The sequence below is a fragment of the Podarcis filfolensis genome (assembly GCF_964270895.1).
Source record: "Podarcis filfolensis genome assembly, chromosome: 3".
NCBI lineage: Eukaryota > Metazoa > Chordata > Lepidosauria > Squamata > Lacertidae > Podarcis > Podarcis filfolensis.
The window spans coordinates 37,600,408-37,623,596 of record NC_139606.1 but is presented as its reverse complement, the minus strand read 5'-3'; the positions used below and the strand labels follow the sequence as shown (position 1 = coordinate 37,623,596).

General features: G+C 41.6%; 1 protein-coding gene and 1 long non-coding RNA gene across 7 annotated transcripts in view; one reads left to right on the top strand and one right to left on the bottom strand.

Moving 5' to 3' along the window:
* Positions 1 to 15,970, top strand: part of LOC310759874 — a 98,501-nt gene extending 82,531 nt beyond the window's left edge. For both annotated transcript variants that reach the window (XR_014546597.1, XR_014546598.1), the window contains 2 exons: positions 14,082 to 14,219; positions 15,854 to 15,970. This is a non-coding gene — a long non-coding RNA (uncharacterized lncRNA). The remainder of the gene's footprint in view (positions 1 to 14,081; positions 14,220 to 15,853) is intronic.
* Positions 1 to 23,189, bottom strand: part of ADGRB3 (adhesion G protein-coupled receptor B3) — a 437,944-nt gene that overhangs the window by 35,550 nt on the left and 379,205 nt on the right. For all 5 annotated transcript variants that reach the window (XM_083607031.1, XM_083607028.1, XM_083607027.1 and 2 more), the window contains 4 exons: positions 9,048 to 9,198; positions 7,933 to 8,002; positions 5,743 to 5,809; positions 3,655 to 3,740 (listed from right to left, as the gene is read on the bottom strand). In XM_083607031.1, the coding sequence (XP_083463157.1) occupies positions 3,655 to 3,740; positions 5,743 to 5,809; positions 7,933 to 8,002; positions 9,048 to 9,198 (374 nt within the window). The remainder of the gene's footprint in view (positions 1 to 3,654; positions 3,741 to 5,742; positions 5,810 to 7,932; positions 8,003 to 9,047; positions 9,199 to 23,189) is intronic.

Here is a 23,189-nt window from a genome sequence, read left to right as displayed (position 1 = left end):
CACCATGGCAGCCTCAGACACCCCCTTGGTCTTTTGCAAGGCCCTGCTGCTCCTTCCATTTTTTATTTTTAAAATTGCAAGATGCTTCACGCTTTTTATTAACTTTGGGTAGTATTGAGCTGGCTGGACAGGGAACTGCAGGCTTGCAGTCACTCTGTCCTCTATCTCCTTCTCCTCAAAATGCCTCAGGGTCCCAAGTAGGGGTGTTTTATCTGCTTTGTTTCCTTGTGCGTTTTTGGTTTTCCTGTTTATTTGGTGCATGTGTGTGTTTTGCATCCTTGTATTTTGTTTGGCTGAGAGGTGTTTTGCCAATTTCAAGGGAAGCTGTTGCCTGCTGCTTTCTCCATTTCATTTGTTTTGCAATGTGTGTAGGCCTTTGGAGCGTTCCTTGGTTGTGGTAGTGTTGGTAGTTTTGCTCATCACCAGATTATTTTGGTGCCAATAACAGTTTCTTAGATTTTCAAATGCGTTCCCAGAATCCAAAAGGCTAAGGACTCTTGGAGTAATGGCTCAGCTATTTTGAGGAATATGGCAAGAGGGATCAGCTTGCTTGAAAGATGGAGCTCAGTTTTTGTTTTTTGTTTTACATTCTGTCAAAAATATAGATGTAAATACTGTAGCCAAAATCCATATAAACACGAAAATCTATATAACTATGTTGAAGTTTCATTTTATTTTGCACAAACAGGTTCTTGGAAATGAGAATGTTATGTTAATGTGTTTTTTTCATGTTGCTTTTTGGTGAAAGGCCCATAAAACAGCATACAAGAAAAATCAAATACACAATAAAAATAATTGAAAATTGTCTGGGGGATAACATAGTCCCTGAGAATGGAGGTTAGCCTTAGCTCAGAGTCAGCATTTGCTGGGAAGATTCAAAACTGTGGGTCTGGAAACCAAGCTTTATGAGGAACAGTTGAGGGTGATGGATATATTTAGCTTGGAAAAAAAGAGGCTGACAGGATATGATAGCTGTTGTCAAATTATCTAAAGGGCTGTCACATGTGAGATGGAGCAAGCTTGTTTTCTCCTGCTCTGGAGGGTATGACCTGAACCAATGTCTTCAGGTTACAAGAAAGGACACTCCAACTAAACATTAGGAAGAACTTTTTAACTGTAAGAGTTGTTTGATAGTGCAATGGACTCCCTTCACTGGACTCTCCTACATTTTTAAGCAAAAGTTGGGTGGCCATCTGTCATGGATACTTTAGTTGAGATTCCTGCATTGCCAGGGGGTTGGGCTAGATGAACCTCAGGATCCCTTCCAACTCTACAATTCTATGATTCCATGATTTTTTTATTCCACTCTGAGTATGACTTTGTCAGATACACCTCACTGTAGGAATAATTCTGGGTTCCATACAGACATCATGCAATTTCTGTTCCTGTACCGGAGTAAAGAGTGATTTTTATTTGGAGAACTTTTGGCCTCTTGAAGCTGTAAAGTGGGGTACAAGTATTCTAAGTGAACATTTTTTTTAAAAAAAGTTGAGAACAGTACTGCAAAGAATTGCTTGTTTCTGAAACTTGGATCAAGCAGTCTTAAAGAGGAGATGATTATGTGAAAGCATATGAGTCTGGATCTTACCACCTTAAGGTATGTTATAATATTCCATAACCGTTTGTTACATTCCTTGAATGAAAATGCATAGAACCCCTTGACACCGATTTTGCAATGTGAAATTGGCAACAGCTGCTTTATGGCTGCTGATTCACGTAGCCTTATCTAGAGGATAACTTCAACAATCATAACCTGTGGTGTCTTAAGATTGACAAGTTTGCATGGCCTAGAACCTCCTTCATCTGATTCAACTAATGGCTATACATACATATTGGTATTTGTGAGGGGACATAAGTGGGACCAAATCACGTGTCAACAAGTCATGGTATAGTCTGCCTGTGAGAAACAGCTATTGAAGAATAGCTTTGGTTAACAGAGCAGTCTTATCATGCTAATTCAATATTCTTCAAAGGATGCAATCTTATCAAGATTAAATAGAGCATTAACAATCAATAATGAAATATCATGGAGTAGGATCTAGTCAGAGTTAAGCACATGTAAGTCTCACTGGGAGAGTTAAGCCCATGTTTAGATCTTCCCCACCGAATCAATGAACCCTGATCTATGAGAATGTATGCTTGCTTGAATAAAAGAAGCTGAAATATTGATGATCAGCTGTTTGGTGGTGAAGGGAGAGCAGGGGTAACAGAATCTAGCACCCAGACCCTCTTCTGGACAGCCCCTAAGTTGTAGAATTCCCTTATCCGAGTGGTGTGTCTGGCACCTGAGATGTACCGTATTTTTCGCCCTATAGGACGCACTTTTCCCCCTCCAAAAATGAAGGGGAAATCTGGGTGCGTCCTATGGGGCGAATGCAGGCTTTCGCTGAAGCGTGGAGAGCGAGAGGGGCCGGTGCCCACCGACCCCTCTCGCTCTCCAGGCTTCAGGAAGACATCCGCAGCCTAGGCAGCCCTGCGGGAGTTCCAGCAGGGCTGTCTAGGCTGCAGATAGCAGCCTGCGGCCCGGCGGGCAGGGCGCCCTGAAGCAGAGCGCCCTGCACGCCGGACAGACATCCGCAGTGTGGGGAGCCCTGCAGGAGTTCCCCGCAGGGCTCCCCACGCTGCGGATAGCAGCCTGCCGCCCGGTGGGCGGGGCGCCCTGAAGCAGAGCGCCCCTCGCGCCGGGCAGACATCGGCCAGTCCCAGAAGCTTGGGGGACAGCAGGGAGGCGCAGCACCGCCATCCCGCTGTTCCTCGACCCGGTTAGGTTTCCCCGACCTGCTTTTGGTGGGTCCAAAAACTAGGTGCGTCCTAGTTTTGGGTTCCCCCCCAAAAAACTAGGTGCGTCCTATGGGACGGAGCGTCCTATGGGACGAAAAATATGGTATATATATTTAGGGCTTAAACTACTCTCTTAACTGATTGTAATATTGTATTTTGAAATTGCTGTTACCTGCCATGGGACCTTATGGTAAAGGATGGGTAGAGGAAATGAATAGATAAGCAACAACAGATTGGCAGGAATCCAGCTTTTTCATGGACTCAGGCTCCCAGGCCCTGTCTGAAAGGAAATGCCTCACAATTGCATGGACAGAACCCACTCAATGCAAAGAATCTCCTCTCGCAGACAAAAAAGGGGATCAATTTATAGAAAACCTTAACCATTAGCAAAGTAATATTTTGTTTGCCTGGTGTTATATTCTGATACTTTATTGTGGTGTATTACATAAGCAAACAAGCAAATGGTCTGCCTACCACCCATTTTATCTTAGGAATTACCTTGGGAAATCTTTTAGGGGAACATTCTAACTAAAAAGCATTACATAAGTCTGCGTCTCCATTCTGTACAAAGCCAATATTTTAGAAAGCCAATGAGTTTGACATGCATAATCATTATTCAGGCTTTTGACTGACTTAATACTACTGTACTTGTGTTTTATTATTTTACTGTTGCTCAATCACATTTCCTCAGTTTTGGAGATGAATAAAATTGGTTAGACAGCTTGTTAAACTATGAAAAAAAAGATTCAAAGTGCAATCAAATAAATAGACATTTGGTAAACATAATATATACATAGAGACAAAATAAATAATTGAAAATAAGTAACAGATTTTCAGTAGGCCTGGGGGGGAAAGAACCCAACTTCTGCTTACCCCGCTCTGTGTTTGAGTTTTTTATCTAGGATTCCATCTCTGGAAACAAGTTTATTAAACACCAGAATGCCAATCACCATGTTGACCTGTTAAATATAAAACAAACAGACAAAAAAAAACAACAAAAACCAGTCACCCCTTTAAGTGATACTGAATTAAGGACAGGGCAGGGGGGAAGATAATAAGTGTGTAGTGCAGCACAGGCAAAGGGAAATGCATGGCATTCAAGGGGGGGGGGAGAAAAAGGGAAATAGCAGGGCATTCCTGGTGAAAGGGAATAGTTTTGCTGGTATGCACCACTTCTTATATCTTATATAAATGCATCAGATTCAGAGGTGCCCCACTATGAATGGAAGGGCTCCTTTGGTAGAGGGAACTGTGATTCTACTGAAGCTCCCACCTAGAGGAAAAAGGTAGTGTGTGTCCCCCCCCGATTCCTGCTCCTTTTTTGCAGGTTCCAGTCCCTTTTCAGACATTGCGGTGTAGGATCCCTGTCAATCCAGAGCTGATTTTTGGAGCTGCAGAGGTAAGGGGGACTTAGAAAACAAAATCACTTCCACTCTCTTTCGAATGGGCTTATCCACTTCACTGACATCTGCTCTGCACAACACAGAATCCAACTCCACATCTGTATCTATGGTCACCTCCAATCACTATTTTGCAGAAAGGATTAGACTAGGCATTTAGGTTTGTGATATAAGGGACTTTTTGCGGTAAGGAAAGTGATGGAGAAATGCACTAAAAAGTGTGGGATAACAACTGATAGATGGGAAGTCTGCACGAACAAATTAGAATTAACTATCACTGTCATATAACTTTCCCACAAACAAATCAGAACAATAAGCAGCAGTCACCAAACAACCTTAGTGCAAGCTTTGTGCAACTGAATTAGGATAAGTGCTCAATGAATAGATTGTCTGGAGGATCTCTCTTTTGCCACCCCCTCTCTAGACTACAGGAGTGCTTCCACAACCTTGTCTGAGTTTAAAAGGAAGGGGCTGATATTAATTGGAAGACACAGGCAAGTAGTTTGATCAGGCAGGTTGATGCTGATGACATTCAAATGACCTAGATTATTTTCTTGACTGCTATCATTTTTAAGGCATACAGCCAAAGTTGATGGGAAAATGCGCATTTCTGACAAGAAGGCGATTATGAAAAGTGACATTGTTTTCTTTTGCTTGGATTACTGAAGTGTTTCAGATTCGATGGCTTGTTCCTTCTGCACTGTGTTAGTTACAAAAAACAAAACCAGGCAGAGATATAGATTCTTTGAGGCTTCAAAGTGCTTCAGAGCCAATAAATATATGGTAGTTTCGGCTCAAAGTCAATTCACTTCAAAGGATTAGTAAGATTGGAGGCAGATCTGCATTCAGAATATTCAGAGGATCAATAGACACACAGTCAGCGTTTTCTGTTTTTGTGCACTGGGGGAAGGAGTGAGTATTAAGCAAGTAGGTGATTGTAAGCTTCTTAAATTAATTTCCCCCTCATACTTTCACTAGAGCTTATTAATTTGAAGGAATGAAGGAGGAGAGAATGTAAGTTTGCATGCTCTATCCTTGCTTTTTCTGAATTTCACTACAAGGTGATTCTACCCTCCCCTTGCCCTGAGAAACCATACAAGAAGTTCCAAAAGAATTTGTGTTAACACAGCCATACTGGGACTGCAGGCTGAGAAAAATTTGATTTAGTATTCCTTTATAAAGTTCAATTGTTGAGAATAATCAACAGTAATCAAACATGGGGCAAAATTCAGGGATGGTGAACTTGTTAGCTGGGGGCCAAATGCACCCCCAAAGCTCTCTATTTGCTTCTCGGAAATCTCCTCAGCCCACGCCCCCTCTGTACAGGCCACACCACTCATTGGCACACATACATCCCTTTTATAAATACAAGTGCACAAATTTAACATGTGTTAAGAGGGACAACCGCCCTTTAATCATCTGTGTATTTGAGATACTGAAAGTATATGCAAAATAAGTTTGCATTCATAACTTCCATATCAGAATTTAGAACACTCAACATACTAGCCAGTCAGTGATTATGTTACCATGGTTACTTAAAATAGGTGATTTTAATGTTTACCAAGACAACAGCGGCTGCAGGTCCAACAAAAGCATAGAGAAGTCCTCCTTCGAGAGAGAGCCAGCAACTGGAAAGAACATTAGAAAAGAACTAATAAAAATTAATAAGGTTTATTATTTGTCTGTCTATATATCTGTCTACTGATTGTGGGGCCTCACTGATTTCTCAGTCTTGGAATATCAAAATGTTTAAGATACTTTCTGTTAGCAAAGTCACTTAAATAACACAGACAGGAGAGAAAAGAAATTCTAATTATATGAGGAGAAATAAACAGAGATTTTGCCTCTCTTATTTTAGGCCTTGTTTATAGCAGGGTGACATTCAACCAAATTTACAGAGGAACAATTCTCTCATATCTACACGGCTAACCAGAAGACATGCTATTTCACCAAGTATCTGCTTAGTTACTAAGCAACACCTCCCCCTCTTGGCTAGAAGACTTTAATAACAGAAGTAATCCTTATGTTCAAATGGAATGATCCCTGCTGTTGCACTTCCAACACTTTCACAACAAACAGAAAACAGAGATTTATTGCACATGTAGGCCAACACACCCCAATAAATCAGGAAGTCTGAAAACTAGCCATTTCCAAGACTATTTAGCTGCAGTCTGCAATGTATCCAACCCTGCAGAATGCAACCTGTACTTGCTGTTCTACTACAAGGACAGAGCATATATAGCTGTAATATCTTGTGTATTACTTAAGAAATATGAAACCTAGTTTACTTCTGTGTGGAAGAATATGTCTGAGAAGATATTGTGTTTCATGCTTGCTAAACATTTCAAATAAACTGTCCTTTAAAAAGTGTTTCTCCAGTACTGAATATTTAGCATTTTTCATTCAGCAGTTTTCAAGTTACGGCACCATAGCAAAAAGGAAATCTACCTTCAAGGAAACTCTTTTTTTATGTATGTGTGTGTGTGTGTGTGTGTTAAATGCTAAAATAGCTCATTTTTAATACTGTTCAACTTACAATTCTAATGCTAATTTCTCACACTTTGTCACATTCAAAACATCTTCCAAGTATTTTTTCACAGACTGAATGACACAATTTAAGTATTTTTCTGTTAATGCTTCATTGATGTCTTGCTTTTCTATTGAAAATACTTCATGAAGTAGACACCAAGTCACTCATCTAAAGCTCCTAATAAGATGTAATGATTTTAATGGAATACATGTAGCACTCTCTCAAAATAAGGAGCTCTTAATCCATCTAAATTCTAAGTGCCTTTAGAGCAGAGCTTTCCAAATTTTTCATGTTGGTAACACACTTTTAGATATGCATAATTTTGCAACACAGTAATTCGGTTTTACTAGCAAACCGGAGGTTGAACTAACCCCCTTCCCAGCCCTAGAAGGAGTGTGAGGAGCGTTCATATGACCCATCTAATGTGTTGCGACACACAGTTTGGAAAGCTCTGCTCTAGAGAGCTGTTGAATGCCCTCCGTGCTCTGGGAACTTTAGCTCATTTGCCCAGCGTTTGCAAAAGGAATGGTGAAGTAACAGCTGCTTCAAGGCAGCTTTCCCAAAACTGTTGCCCTCCAAATGTTTTTGTCTGTAACTCTCATCAGCCCCAGTTTTACCAGTTTGCTGGGGCTGATGGGAATTGCAGTCCACAACATCTCAATGATCGTGCGCTATATTCCTAAGCCACCTGTTTCCTACTCACTGGCATTCCCCACCCTGCCACTACTGAATCTCATTTCCTTTTCCATATCAAATCCTGCAGAATAGTTGTTCAGGGAGAGATAAATGAATAGGAGTTGATATGGGCACACCATGCCTCCTTTGCCAAACTCTTATTAATCACAGTAAGCTCTGGGAAGAAAGGGGATGGTAAATCCGCATTTGAATAAGAGACTGTTTGCTAGAAACAACTGAACGAAGAGGCCAGAACAGGCACACTAAGGAAGAAGTCCCAGGGTCAGGTACTTCTGTAGTGCTCTGACAAGATGGAAGACAATTCCCCCATTCAATAGATAGCAATTTGCTCTCCTTTGGTAGTTTTCTGCCACATTTCTCCTCAACTGGGCCTGCCCATTGTTAACCAGCGCACTTATTATTCACCTTTAAACAACTTCCATGTCAGCACAGAACAGTAAAAATACCCAAAAGCAGGTTGTGTGATAAACAGGGATGGAGGAGCTGGCGGTCATTGAAAACGTTTATTATTATGGAGTGACTTACTAGTTACTGGTTCCGTATCCTTTTGTCTTGGTAAAACCTATTGATATAGCCACCACCAATGCTGGTAGACCTATAAGAGAAACCCCCAGTGATTAGCTTAGTGTCAGGCATGTCCAAAGTCCGTTTTGGGGGCCTAATCCGGCCCCTATGGCAGTTTATTTCCTGGGGTAAAATCCTAAAAACAAAGCTTAACAACTTTGGTCGGCCCCCACGGCCCTTCACTTCATCAAATCTGGCCCTGTTTGGAAAAAGTTTGGACAGAGCATGAGACTCTTAATCTCAGGGTCATGGGTCTGAGTCGTCCATTGGGTGAAAGATTCCTGAATTGCAGAGGGGTTGGACTAGATGATCCTCGTGATCCCTTCCAACTCTACAATTCTGTGATTGTATGATTACTTCCCTACACATTTAATGGCTGTTGCCACAACATATTTGTCAAGTCTCTAAGGTGCCACAGTGCCTTTGTGGTTTTTGCTGAAATATGGGCTACTCTTTTAGAATTTATCCACCAATCGTTATTCCTGTGAGCCACAATGCATGCTTCTTCTTATGGGATGTGAAAAACCACAGCTTACTATATTAACCTATAGAGATTGATTTCATAGGGGGGGGGGAACCTTTTCACCAGCATGTAATGTTAATGCCCACTTCACCTACCAGGAGCTTGTCAACAGTTCAGCTTCCATCCCAGCATGCATCATTTTTATGTTGCTAAGTGACCAGTACATTTGACATAGTATACAACAAAGAAACCACACTGAGCTGTGATGTATTTCAGTAAGGGTCTTTAAAATAAAATAAAATAAAACATTGCTTGTGTTTTTGTTATTACCGTGCTTTACTGAGAATCTGCTAAAGGCTGTAAGTTATGGTGTGATAAACTCTCATAATCAATGAGACATTCATCACCAGCCATATCTTGAAGCAGATCAATAGAATTAAATTATATTCCTGCTTGCAATTCTATAGAAAATCTCCCAGTACTAATATTCGGTTTAGAAACCGTGCAATCTACTACCTGTCAGGATTATTGAAACATGTATTCATGTTCCAAAGGTTATCCGTGCATGAAACATTAAGCTGAAAAACATCTTAGCTGAGTCATATGAACTCACCCCATCCAAGGCATAAAAAGCGTTTCCTTATGAGTCGTGTCCTAATTTTTCCAGTAACAGCCATGTAAGACTGCCACGCTTCCGTCAAAACCCAACAAAATGAAGCTAAGAAGAAGAAATGTAAAAATGCTGTGGTCGTGGTACAGATCCCCTGCAGACAGAGCAAAAGAGAGAATGGTTGTATTTAAAACTCAGTGATAGTTAATCAAAGGACTGATAAAATTTCAACAGTTTGACTTCTACTATGCAACAAACTCAGCTTTTATACCAGAAAAGGATAAAATGTCTGACTACATGCATTAATGTACACTAATCATGTGTGGGAAGGAGTGTTTTCTGTTTGGAGCCCAGACTGGCCTCTTTGTAAACCATCCATGTCTCCAAGCAGTTTCCTTGTCCCCCCAGTTGGAAGGAACAGTGGTCATGCTGTCATCATAGGGAACATTGAAAGTACACTGCCCAGATAACAAAAGGAACAGGAAAATAAAGTACAGTACAATTTATAATCCCTGCATTACACAAGTGTGTGAATTAGGACAGGAAAATAGTGTCTACCTGGTGTGCACTTGTGTGCAAGAATTCCAACACATATGTGCAGGAATAATTTGCCTGAATGCTGCCTCCCATCACAAACTCCTTGCATGTTAAAAGACAGCCCATTGGGGGACAAGGATTTTGTCTACAGTAGAGCTTAATGTGGATTTGAAGCTGCTTGTGTCTCTATTTTGGGGGAAGAGCAGCATCCACATAATGTCTTCCTTGTCCAAAAAGCAGCCCACAATTCCCACCCCTTCTAAATTCGGATGTTTCTGATCCTCAAATAATTTAATGAGGGAAGAAAATGCAGTACAAGATAGCACATTCCCCAACTAGGAATTCATTGACGCACATTGAGTGGGTAGGTCTCTTTAAAAAACCAAAAAAGCGTATGATGGCATTTCTCTGGGCCACATTTATCAACACATTCCCTGCTTCCATTTTGTTTCTATTAGCCCAAAGGTAATAATACCACCTGCCTTTTTCCACCACTTGTAGTATTTGTATTTTTAAAGCAGCTCTTTTGCATAGCTCTGCTCTTGTTCTAAACAGCAGTATTACATTTTTAATGCCCTTGTAAGCGCAGGAGGCTGGAAAAGGAGAAGAAAGGAAGTAACAGCCTCCTGTGTGAGTGACTCCAAATCCTTTCCTGCCTTGAAGCAACACATTTATTTAAAAAAATGTTGGCTGCACTTACGGTCAAATCTGGTATATAAGAAAACTTGTATTTCATTCATATATATATATATATATATATATATATATATATATATGAGAAAATGTGTGTGAGCACAGGTAAAATGAGTACCTGCATGCATGTGTACAACACACCTCAGGTTTCCAGAACTTATGGTGCATGCAGAAGTACTAATGGGAGAGAACACTGCTCAGCGCAAATGCATCTCATCAAGCACTGCCCACTAGTGTGGACAGGAAACACAAAGAGAGACTTTGGAGGCATAAAACTGATAGTGCTCAAGTGTGGCTAAAAATGCACAAACCCATGAATACGGCAACACCCCAGTGTGGACATAGCCTGGACATCTTTCAGACATATGCTAGTTCTGCTAACCATCCATGTTTAGTTTGAGTAAGAAATGCAATAGGGCAGAAAAGGAGGTTGCTTTTTGTGTTCCTTTTGGCTATGAAACCTTACAAAACATGCATGACACAACAGCTGTAGAGCACTCTTCAGCTTTCAAATAGAACCAGTGCAAACCAACAATCCTAATAGTATCTCTCCCCCCCCCCCGACAAATTACAAGTGTACATTTGAACTCCAAAGGGGGAAAGGGCTAAGCTCCTTGCTTTATGGAGATTTCACTGCAAACTGCAAATAATTTCAACCCATGGAAAACCTCTTTATATATTCAGCTGCCATATCTCTATATATTTTGAAGTGTGGTTTACACAATGTAAAAAAACTACACCGTTATCTGGGTTATCCCCCTCCCTCCATGCATGTCAGTTTCTACCATCTGAGAGGCTCTTTGAAGCCATCGATAGAAGGCTCTCATCTGACACTGTACCACTTAATTAAACTTGACACAATGGCTCATATAAGTGAGCTTGACTTTCCTATTGGAAGTAAATTATGATCCATCATGTCCCTGCTTTGCATTCACTACAGAGCCCTAGATACTGGAGATTTCATAATATAATATCAAATGACATAGTAGCACTCTAGCATCAAAGTAACACGGGTAATTTAAAGGGATACACTGCACAGGTTACATTTCCTGGCAGCAAACAGTTGTTTGCAACAGACAAATGAACATTTAAAATTATTAAGTTATTAGTGTGGGATGGGTTGTTGATGGCTAGGAGAGGATATACTAAATACAATTTATCCCTCCAGTCTCCCATGTGTGTGGGTTAAGCAGAGCATTAAATTTCCATCCTTAGCAACAAAAATATAAGCTTTGGAACTAGGCTGTGAAGCCTTTCCTTTTCTGAGCAACTCCAGCTCATGAAAGGGAGCTGGATTCCCCCCTTTTTAAACCCCTCTTAACAAACAATCAGACGACAACTTAAAAAGGAAACTTAAAAATAGCCTTTGCTTACTTAACAGTATTGCATTGGATCACAGCAAAGGCTACAGAACTAGGCAGGTAAAAATAGTCCTAGGTTTCAAGATACTTAGTTGATTACAAAAATGGGGTCTGTGCTCAAGGATGGTGCAGACAGACACCTGTCCATAGCTGTCAACTTTTTCCTTTTCTTGCGAGGAATCCTATTTGGAATAAGGGAATTTCCCTTAAAAAAGGGGGAAAGTTGACAGCTATGCACCTGTCTGCACTGGAGACTTGGGGGGGGGGGAGAGGTGGCAGGAAGGATTAAATGTATTGGTTTTCTCCGCTACAGTAAACAGAGGAAATGACATCGCACAGAGCTCTCTCTCTACCAATTGCATTACAGTGGTACCTTGGGTGACAAACATCTCGGGTTACAGACTCTGCTAACCTGGAAGTAGTACCTCGGGTTAAGAACTTTACCTCGGGACGAGAACAGGAATCGCGCAGCGACGGCGTGGCGGCAGCAGGAGGCCCCATTAGCTAAAGTGGTACCTCAGGTTAAGAACGGACCGCCAGAACGAATTAAGTTCGTAACCAGAGATACCCCTGTACTATGGTATGAGTCTGCCTATCTAGCAGTACAGTTCTGTGGTTGTTTGTCCCTAGACTTTCTAACTGTTAGATATTTTGACTGCCAGTGTCCCACAATTAGAGTCTTTCTTCTCTCTTCCCAACTCTGTATGCAGGCGACAGGCACTTATGTGGGGAAGGATTTTGCTGCCAGTGTTTATGTATGCAGAGACAAAAGTGGATTTGGCAATTTAGGCACTTATACTGAGGGTGGGGGTGGATTTCAAGCTCATTTTTCAAATGCTTCATTTTCTGTGATCTCAAATCAGCATCTAATCCAATTCAATCATAAAGTGCTACTTGACTTCCTGATCTTAAGTATATAAACTGATGTACCTGCCTGCTATACTGGTGTTAAGAAGATGCCTTGTCACAACACAGAAAGAGAGCAGAATTATTCCTAATCACAAAATGATAAATAGAAACAGCATAAAGGTGAAGGTAAAGATTACTAAAATACTTCAAAATATATACAAATCATTTATGCAAACCGAATGATATATCCATCAAACAGCACAAGTTTGCTCTGGATCCCAGATGACTGCAGCTAAGCACAAAAACCACACCTGTCCCATAATAAATGTTTTGGGCCTTTAGAGTGGCACAAGTCTCTGGTTTTTTTTAAACAAAAGAAATAGCAGAGCTATCAAAATGCTTTCCATAATATTTTGTTGGTGAACAGTATTACAAGTCATAATGAAACCACAGAGTTGCTTTAAGTGAAAAGATAAACGGACGTTGCTTCATTTTAGAGCATCTTTGTTTCATGCAGAAACTTCCCTGTTCAATCTCTGATGTCTCCAGGTAAGATTGGAAATATCTCCTATGTGAAAGCCACTGCCTGTTAGTGAAGACATTACAGAGTCAGGCAGAATAAAGGTTCTGACTCAGTATACAGCAACTTCTTACAATCAGTGGACTGAAGTTTTAGGTAGCAAAGCTCACACCATGGCAATCCTCAAATAACTTCTCAGAGTTTAGACTTCATGGCTTGAATTCTAGGAGCCCACTGCATTACACAATGGGAGAGGTCACCATTTTCTGCTGATAACCTCCCTCCTGTATCTCCCCCCTCAGTACTGCATCGCATGACATACCGTCTAACCTTTTCAAGCCCCAAACTGGGACGCACTCTGAGACAAGTCTTGTGACCTGCGCTTTTGCACTTTTGGGGGGACTTTTCTGCACTTTTGGGGGGGACGAGAGCACAGTGTGAGAGCATGCAAGGTTGTGGCACCCCAAATGGCCCCTGCGATCTTGCGTAAAAAAATGGGATGTCCCTTTTTTCTGGGGCACTTGGGAGGTATGTGTTGATCTGGAGTCCCCCTGCCACCCTCAGAAGCAGCTTTTCAAGGAGCGCCTGGGGGTTACAGCATGTGGGGCCATTGTGGGGTGGGTAGAGAAGCTGCTTTGAGCCATCAGAACTTAGCCTGCAGTTTAAAATCCAAATCATTAGTTTCAGGGCTGGTGAGCATATGATCTGAAGGTGTAATGAGAATTGCAATGTATAGTGGTTTGAGAATCAGGCTTCAAGTCTATGCAGAATGTTTAGCATGGCAATTTCTAAAAAGCATGCTATTTTAATCCCCATGAAATCAGGGACAAACGTGTTATTGACTTCGGTGATTAAAAATTTAGGCTCAACACGGTGTACCTGCAAATGCCGGCAGTGACAGGCAGGGAAAAACATACTATGCACTAAACCTACTAACTGGATTATTTTCAGTTACAGGAACAGACAGGGGAGAATAGAAGAGAGGAAAGTTATAGCGTGCATATTGATCTTCAGAAGCAACCACAGTAGGTAGTTGTGGAATCAAACTCTATTACCATTCATCCTTATATTTAACAGCTTCAGCATGCTATCCAATCATCCCATTCAGGTTGCTCACCTCCTCCCCTTGACTGGGTAAAATATTGCAGTATACAAGATTGTCCACATGAAAAGATGGTTTTGAAATCCAACCAAGGAAACAAAAATCCCAACCATGTAAGTATACTTGAGCTACTAAGTTTATGATGGACAAGAAAGAATTCAGCGTTTAGAGCAAATGCAAGTTGCAGAAGATAACACTTAAATTCAGATGATTAACAGTGCAATTATTTTACTGCCCACTCAGAAATAAGTCCCATTGACTGCAGTGAGGCTTATTCATAGGTAGATGGGTACAGGACTTTAGCCTAAATGTGTGTGTGTGTGTGTGTGTGTTTTATTCCCCTCCCTAAGTAAATTTAAAATTACATTTGGTTTTCTTATGAACAATAGAAGTGTGTGTTGGTATGCGGGAGAGAAATCCAATTCTGGATTAGGTGAACCCTGTTACATAGGCTCTGGAGCTCACTGTCAAGAATGTGATTGTGCTTGGATCCCACTTGTGGGTTTTCCCACAGGCATCTAGTTGGCCAGCCAGTGTGAGAACAGGATCTGGACCAGAAGGCTCATTGGCCTGATCCAGCAGCCTCTTCTTATGCTGTTGTATGCTGTTGTATATAGTTTAAGCTAACACACCATGGCATGCCTGCTGTGGGATCATCTCAGGATCTGCTCCCCTTCCTTAAGTTCAGCAGAAGGGGACATTTCTGGAGATAAATTCCTGTTTTATGCATCTCCCAGAGGGTGGGACCTTGGGACAGCATCTGCCCTGGACGGTATGTAGTGTCCAATCATGAAAATCCTCTCCAGGAGCAGTGTCCTATTCTGAAGGTTCTAGAAAGCCTTTTGGAAACTATACAAGAACTAAATATTCTTCGTTCTGGAGGGCTTTTGTTTAACTTGTCAGATGGTTAATGGGACTGTTCATAAATGTTGCTGGTCACTTTGAGGATTCTAGGTGCAAAGCAGGATGTAAATCTAATAAACAGCATTCAGCGCATGCGTTAGGGCTGCCGTGCAGAAGTTGGTGATAAAGATACTCAATGTCATTGTCAGACAGTGGTCACCTCTAGTCTGTATAGTCTTGCATGACCTTTTTCAGTTACAAAACACATAGCTGTTTTCTGATTAAGAAAGTGATGGGGAAATGTGCCGAAAAGTTTGGGGGATGAACAAATTCTTAATGTATAAGCACTGCACAAGCAAATTCAGGATGAATGCTCATTGTCAAAGCTCATTGCCATAAAATGTCATAAAATGAACGAATACACAACGGCGGCTGGAAATAGCCTAATTTCCTTTTACTCTGTGGTGTTTTTAAAAGGTCTTAGTCATGCTTGAGACTTAATAAGCTCTGTCGAATCAACATGCTAACAGTGAGTGGCATCATTTGATGTCACTTGCTGAACGATTATACTATGCTGGTGCAACTTGGTGGATTGATGCTCCTGCATTGACAATACGTGCAACTACTAATATATAGCACAGAAATGGATGGACACCGGATGAGGTGGGGGCAGAATTCATGAAAAAAACTTGCTTATGGGTTGTATGGTAAAAACATGTTTAGTATGTATGAGATTGCAAGTCACTACCAGGAATATTATGACAGTGGAAGCACAGAAATTCAGAGGATACCTGTGGTTACATGCTGTAGCTGGGGCATAAATATTAGGAATTCATTTTGCACAGTTATTATTTGCCTTCCATGGCAGATTTTGTAAATTTTTAAGAGTATTTTTATATTGCAGAGTTTTGCGGCAAGAGAGCTCTTGCCAATGCAGAATCCTTAACTGAAAGATCACCAAGGAAACCTATTCTGTGTGAACAGAACACTGATCATGTTGAGAAAAGTGCACACTCACTACACTGATATAAGGAGAGAAATAAAGACATATATAGTTATGGAGAAAATTGGTCTCTTTAATTTAGTCAAAATGTTCTATTTCCACACACATGGAATGTGAATACCTGCACAGTACAGGTTTGAATAAGAGTTACAATGGTTGGCTTGGATTTTTCAAAAAAGATGATCTCTCAGCACTCTGAAGTAATGGAATATAATGACCTCCCTCACATAATTTATATGAAGCTGGATGTGATGGCGAATAATTCTAAAATGAAAGCACTTTGTGCACAGTGAAAGTGGTATAAAATTAATATTAATAGCTGGCATTGGGTTACTATGTGCCATGTAGAAGTAGCCTTTAGCAGTTTGTATTTCTGTTCTTTCAAATGATGTAGAGCAGAACCTAGGAAGCTGTGGCCCACCAGAGGTTAGGTAAAGGTAAAGGTAAAGGAACACCTGATACTTAAGTCCAGTCATGAATGAATCTGGGGTTGCGGTGCTCATCTAGTTTTACAGGCCGAGGTAGCCGGCGTTTTTCCGGGTCATGTGGTCAGCATGACTAAGCCACTTCTGGGGGCTAGCCGGCAAAAGAGGGCAGGCCACGCCCCCCAGCCACCCGATTGGCTGGCTGGGTTGATGACGCGGCTGGGATTCCCCTGCTCTCGCGGGGGCTGAAACCAGCCCCCGCTCACGTGGGGTGGGCATGAAGCCCGCAACCCCACCTCCTGGGCAGGCCGGAGGTGGCTTTTCGGTGCTCATCTAGTTTTACAGGCCGAGGTAGCCGGCGTTTTTCCGGGTCATGTGGTCAGCATGACTAAGCCGCTTCTGGCGCAACAGAACACCAACACCAGAGCAGCGCACGGAAATGCCTTTAACTTCCCACTGGAGCAGTACCTATTAATCTACTTGCACTTTGACATGTTTTTGAAATGCTAGGTTGGCAGGAGCAGGGACCGAGCAATGGGAGCTCACCCCGTCATGGGGATTCGAACCGCCAACCTTTTGATTGGCAAGCCCAAGGCTCAGTGGTTTAGACCACAGTGCCACCTCCATCCCACCAGAGGTTGCTAGACTGCAATCCCCATAAACCCTGGACATTGGTCATGCTAGCTTGAGCTGATGGAAGTTGTAGTCCAATAACATCTGGAGAGCCACAGGTTCCACATTCCTGATGTACATGGAAGATGAGGAGTATCCCAACTGGATCCAGAACCTAAGATTTAGACGTTCAAGATAAGTAGGTAAAGGTAAAGGGATCCCTGACCATTAGGTCAAGTCGTGGCCAACTCTGGGGTTGCGGCGCTCATCTCGCTTTATTGGCCAAGGGAGCCGGCATACAGCTTCTGGGTCATGTGGCCAGCATTACTAAGCCGCTTCTGGCGAACCAGAGCAGCGCACGGAAACAGCGTTTACCTTCCCGCTGGAGCGGTACCTATTTATCTACTTGCACTTTGATGTGCTTTCAAACTGCTAGGTTGGCAGGAGCAGGGACCAAGCAACAGGAGCTCACCCCGTCGCGGGGATTCGAACTGCCGACCTTCTGATCAGCAAGTCCTAGGCTCTGTGGTTTAACCCACAGCGCCACCCGTGTCCCGTTGAAGATAAGTAATCTGGCAATATAATAATCTTCTATCTAGTACTGCAGTATCTTGAAAATGGAACACTTTGGTTTTGTTTTGTTTTCTACAAAAGCTGTAAGTTGATTGTGTATGTGTGTGTGATTTAAAAATGCCAGGAATCTCATGCACAAGACAGGGAAGTTTTAAGGCTCACTTAATACATGAAACCTTGAACTTGGGTAATAGGTAGCCAGTCTTTCAACACCCATGTGATATGTGTGAATCCCACTAAGCACTTTAGCAAATGTATTTTTCACTAGCTGCAGTTTCTGAGCCATGCACAAGAGTTGCCCCAAGTACAGGGCACTTATAAAGAACACAAAGTTACCAATGTATGGACCACGGTGGAAAGGCTACTCTTGTCCAGGAATTGCCATAGTTCGTGCACCAACCAAAGTTGGTAATGGGTGCTCTGGCCTATTCAGGTCAGTAAAGCCTTGAGTGACAGTAACGCTTGTTAAAACTATTCTGGGCTATTCATTGGGCAGATGCCACTGATGTGCGTTTTCCCCACAGGTTCCAATTACAAGAAGAGATGTTATAACAAAGCATGAATAACAAAATCCGCTAGAAATAAAATAACTGCAATATCAAATTTTCCGAATTATTTACAAATAAAATAAATCTGAGCGAGACCAGTGGAAGTGAAAGACTCCACCCCTATTCTAAGATTTTCATCCCCACTTTGGACCTGTCACTGTCTCTCAACTTATCCTACTTCACAGGGTTGCAATGAAGATAAAATGGGAATGAGAATGATGTATACTTCCCTGAGCTCCTTGGAGGAAGGGGTGCAATAAAGATAAAAAACAGACTCAAGGAAACACAATTTGATGCTGATAACCTCTGTGACAATATTTATGAGTATGAAACTTATTTCGCTTTTATTAAATGAAGTTTATATAAATTTCATACAGTGGTACCTCAGGTTACATACGCTTCAGGTTACATATGCTTCAGGTTACAGACTCCGCTAACCCAGAAAAAGTGCTTCAGGTTAAGAACTTTGCTTCAGGATGAGAACAGAAATCGTGCTCTGGCGGCGCGGCAGCAGCAGGAGGCCCCATTAGCTAAAGTGGTGCTTCAGATTAAGAACAGTTTCGGGTTAAGTACGGACCTCCGGACCAAATTAAGTATTTAACCCGAGGTACCACTGTACTCGGATATATTCTCAGAGTTTATCAGTCTCAAATTGTCTCTCCGTGAGTCAATCTTCAGTAATGGAGTGTAAGTTCTTATGCAGGCTATATAAGTACAGTAAGTAAGTAAGTAAGTAAGTAAGTAAGTAACTAAGTAAGTAAGTAAATAAGAGTTGAAATAATGTTAAGTGACTGTCTTTGACCTCCTTCGGCTTTCCCCAGTACGGCTATATTGGGACCTGGGTAATTTATAGGGCTTTGTTTTTTTCCCATTGCTCTTTTTTAGTGCACTCGTGAAACAGTTTTATCTGGCTCCTGGTGGCCTTAATCCAATTGTAAACAAGGAGTAGTGAAATGCTTCCCCTCATTTTTTCTCATGAGGAGAAGGTGGGAAATGATCTTAAAGGTGTAAAAGAGAGAACGAGAGCCCACATTTTAATGTGGCATCTTGCCGTGAATTCTCTAAATGATGCCCTGACTATGTCTGAGCATCTGTGCTCTACAAGTGTGAAGCCCTTAATGCCAGATGGCACCAACTTTATTGTAAATCCTGACCCATCCATATGGAAGTCAGTTAGTGTGGCAAAGTCTACCAGTGGCCCCAGCGGGTAGGGATGCCTTATTAACATTCAGGAGGAATTTTAAAAACATCCCTGTTCACCCAAGCATTTGACAGCTGAAATATACTGACCCTGGCAAGCTGGAACTTAATAGCTGTAAGGGCATTACTGCTTTAAAGTGTCTTAGGAGTTTTAAAATGATTTTAATTGTATTGTTTTGCTATTTTGTTGTTTGCTGCCCTGGGCCCCTTCAGGAAGAAGGATCAGGCATAAATTGAATAGATTCCTTTGGAATTCCCTTCCCTTGAATTTTATAGACAGGTTCCATTTCTGTTGTCTTTTTGGTGCCTACTGAAGACCCTTATCTTTCAACAAGCCTTTTTAAGCTGAGACCTTCTGCAGTCTGCATTTGTATTGGAATGGTTTTTAAGATGGTTTTCTATCTCCAGCACCACTTTCTGGAGAACATAGTGCCACCCAAGAATAGAGGAATTGTCAATGCTTGGTTCAGTGTCTATGTAGTTTGAGACCATTTTTGGGTAGCCATTGTTCTAAGGTAAGCATTTCAGATGCTTTTGGATTCAGCTTGCTGGGCGGTTATATCTAGCACAGTTCTGATATGGCATGTCAGTTTCCTTGACTGGAAGAGAGGGGGGTGGAGATGGGGATTCTCACACTGTCATTGTTTCAAGGTAACTTGACAGTGAAGTGGTCTTTGGGTACTCTTATCCCACAGACACCACAAGGAGAAAGATATTGGCTTCAGTTTTTCAGTCGCTGCAATTTGCATTACTTCTCCTGTTCTTCAATGCAATCTCTGTCTCTGGAAGACTTAATTGAGCTTTCAATGTTTAACTTGCATGAATATCTGAGTAACCTGCTTCTCCTCTCTTTAATAAACAATTTGCCTTTGAAGACAGATGTCTGTGTCAGGTAGCAAATTATTCTGTTTTTTTTTTCATGCTTCTAGGAAATGCAGTCACAAGAGGCGAAGAGGGAGGGAAGAGAAGGGAAGGGAAGAGAAGAGAAGAGAAGGGAAGGGAAGGGAAGGGAAGAGAAGAGAAGAGAAAGCTGCTGCACACTTCAGATATATAAACAACAAATATTGGAAATCCAAACCAATTCTTAAAATCTCCACTTTCCCACATCCCTGGATTATTATTTTTTAAGTTCTTTTATTCATCTTTTTTTGATTAGTGTTGTTGCTAAATCCAACCATTTGAAAATTCTCCACTGATTTTAGAATAAAGTGGTACCTTGGGTTACATGCGCTTCAGGTTACATATGCTTCAGGTTACAGACTCCGCTAACCTAGAAATATTACCTCGGGTTAAGAACTTTGCTTCAGGATGAGAACAGAAATTGTGCAGCGGTGGTGCAGCAGCAGCAGGAGGCCCCATTATCTAAAGTGGTACGTCAGGTTAAGAACAGTTTCAGGTTAAGAACCGACTTCCAGAACGAATTAAGTTCTTAACCCGAGGTACCACTGTAGTAGTTTGAGCCAAACTCCCATGATATTCAACAAAAAGATAACATAAGGAATTTGTTTATATATTTCTTGTTAATTTGTTATTTCAACTCATGGTAGCACAAAATTTATTTGGATCCTCCAAAGCCCTATTAAGCATGAAAGCGAATATAAAGGGGTTAAAACCGTGGCTATTTTAAGGTAAGGTTACCAGATTTTTTTCAATGAATCTAGGGACACTTTTCAACATCAATGGATTTTGTCAGGGGACTGATTTGTAAATCCGGGGACTGTCCCCGGGAAACGGGGACGTCTGGTAACCTTATTTTAAGGGGTATTACAAAACTGTTCATTTAACAAAGAAACACACCCAGTATTCACAGTGACACACGGGCAGCTCCTTCTGCGCTGTGATTCTGTGGCTGCTCCTTCAATGCCCCACCCCCAGAACTGCTGCCACAGAGACAAGGGAGGAACCGTGTCTCAGTGGCAGAGCACATGCTTTGCCTGAAGAAAGTTCCACATCCCACTCTCCAACATTCCTCAATTTATATTTTACCATATAAAAAAATAAAAAATATATACCTACATATTTTAGCACTGATAGTTCTAGATCACCCTTGGCTAAAAGGCATTCAGTTGGAGAGGGATTTAACGTGAGCAACATGTTCTCTCTTCCACACTTTAGACTGTGAAGTAACATCAGTGCAGCTTTTGGGAAACTCAACTAATCCCTGCTTGGGTCCTTTGTTCCCTTTGGGTTTCTGTTCCCAAAGATTACTTTTAACTGCCAACACCTCTGCAGAACAGGCAAAGACCAGTTTGTTCAGTTTCTTAGCATGTTGCTTCATGTAGAGATGGTGGCATTTTCAATCACTGTTCGATGAATGGTTTCTCGCGTTCATGCAGAACAGCTCTGTAGCCGTGCCAGTTTTCTCAGACCATTTAAGACAGATTGGGCGGCAGAAGTGGGGATTTATCCCACAAACTCTGGCACAAGTAATTCCTTTCCAAATGTTTCTTTTGGAAAATATTCCCTCCTTGGCCTTCCTTTGAGCGGGCTCTGGAATATCTGTAGGTATTTGGATAGTTATTATAGAAAATGTGTTTTTAATTTTCTTCTACAATTTGTTTGCCACTCTTGAGAGCTTGTGCATACAAGCAGCATACAAGTTCCACAACAAAAATAAAAATATGTATACAGTAAAGAAAAGCTGAATATTAAACATGCTTTTTCTCCCTTGGAAGGAAGCACCTAATGCAGTCTGCACAGCTTGCAGCACTTGGAGCTGAATGATGCTTAGAGTCTAACTGCAAGCAATGTTAATCTCACAGCCTGCCCTTGAATGCCAGTTTTTTTTCTTGCCATGGTGGGATCCAAATCCTGATCAGAAGCCTAGTGTAGGAGAGGAAGAGAGTTTATCATTTTACTGCATTGTGGTCCTGATCTAAACTGGTCCTCTCCAACCCCCATGCTTGAAATATGTATTGGGGAGAAAAGCTCCTATTGGAACAAATGAGTCGGAGAAGTAATACTGCCTTAGAAAATAGTTCTGCCAAAGTCCACAAAGTTGACATTTTATTAATTGCAACTTTAGAAAACAACATGACCATCAGTGCCTCCTATGTTGAACAAATATTTAGACAAGATAAATGCACACCCTTCCAAGGCAAAACAAACTTACACAACGTGTTAATGTTACGATAGCTAGTGACAATTGGAGAAGCTAGAAAGAAGAAGTGAAAATTGTTTGCAATTGTACGTAGCTTATAGTTAGGATTTGTCAAGATGGCCTGGTTCACATGGCATGGTAAACCAAACTATGGCTTAGCAGGACCACGTGAATGTGCAGACTCCTGTAGCAGAGCTCGCAACCACTTGGCTGCTCATGCCAGGTCCTTTTTACTGCTTCACCATACTGAGCTAAGCCAAGGTAGCTCAGCCGTGAGACACTTAATCTCAAGGTCATGTGTTGAAGCCCAATGTTGGGCAAAAGATTCCTGCATCATAGGGTTGGACCAGATGACTCTCATAGTCCCTTCCAACTCTACAGTTCTATGATTCTATGATGTTTGTATTCGGTAAATTCAACGCCATATGCACAGAGTCTTTGATCCAACCAAATATGCACTGAGCAGCCTAGGCGTGCCACATGTTGCCTTTTAAAAATAGATAGATAGATAGATGATAGAATAAAACATTTTACCAAAAATCTGTTTAGTGGGGAATGATGGAATTAAGGGTCGTCTCCAAGAAAGCAGCCCTGTTAGCGCAAGGGCTTCTGCCCGTGCAATGGGACTTCCTCTCCCTCTCGCTGTGCTTCCAAAATATGTTCTGGGGTTTCACCCAACCTCTGGAGCAGATGGGGTGGGGTGCACAGAGAGAAGATGAACAGAACATCCCACTGCACAGGCAGAAGTCCTGGCACACAACAAAATTACTTTGTTGAAT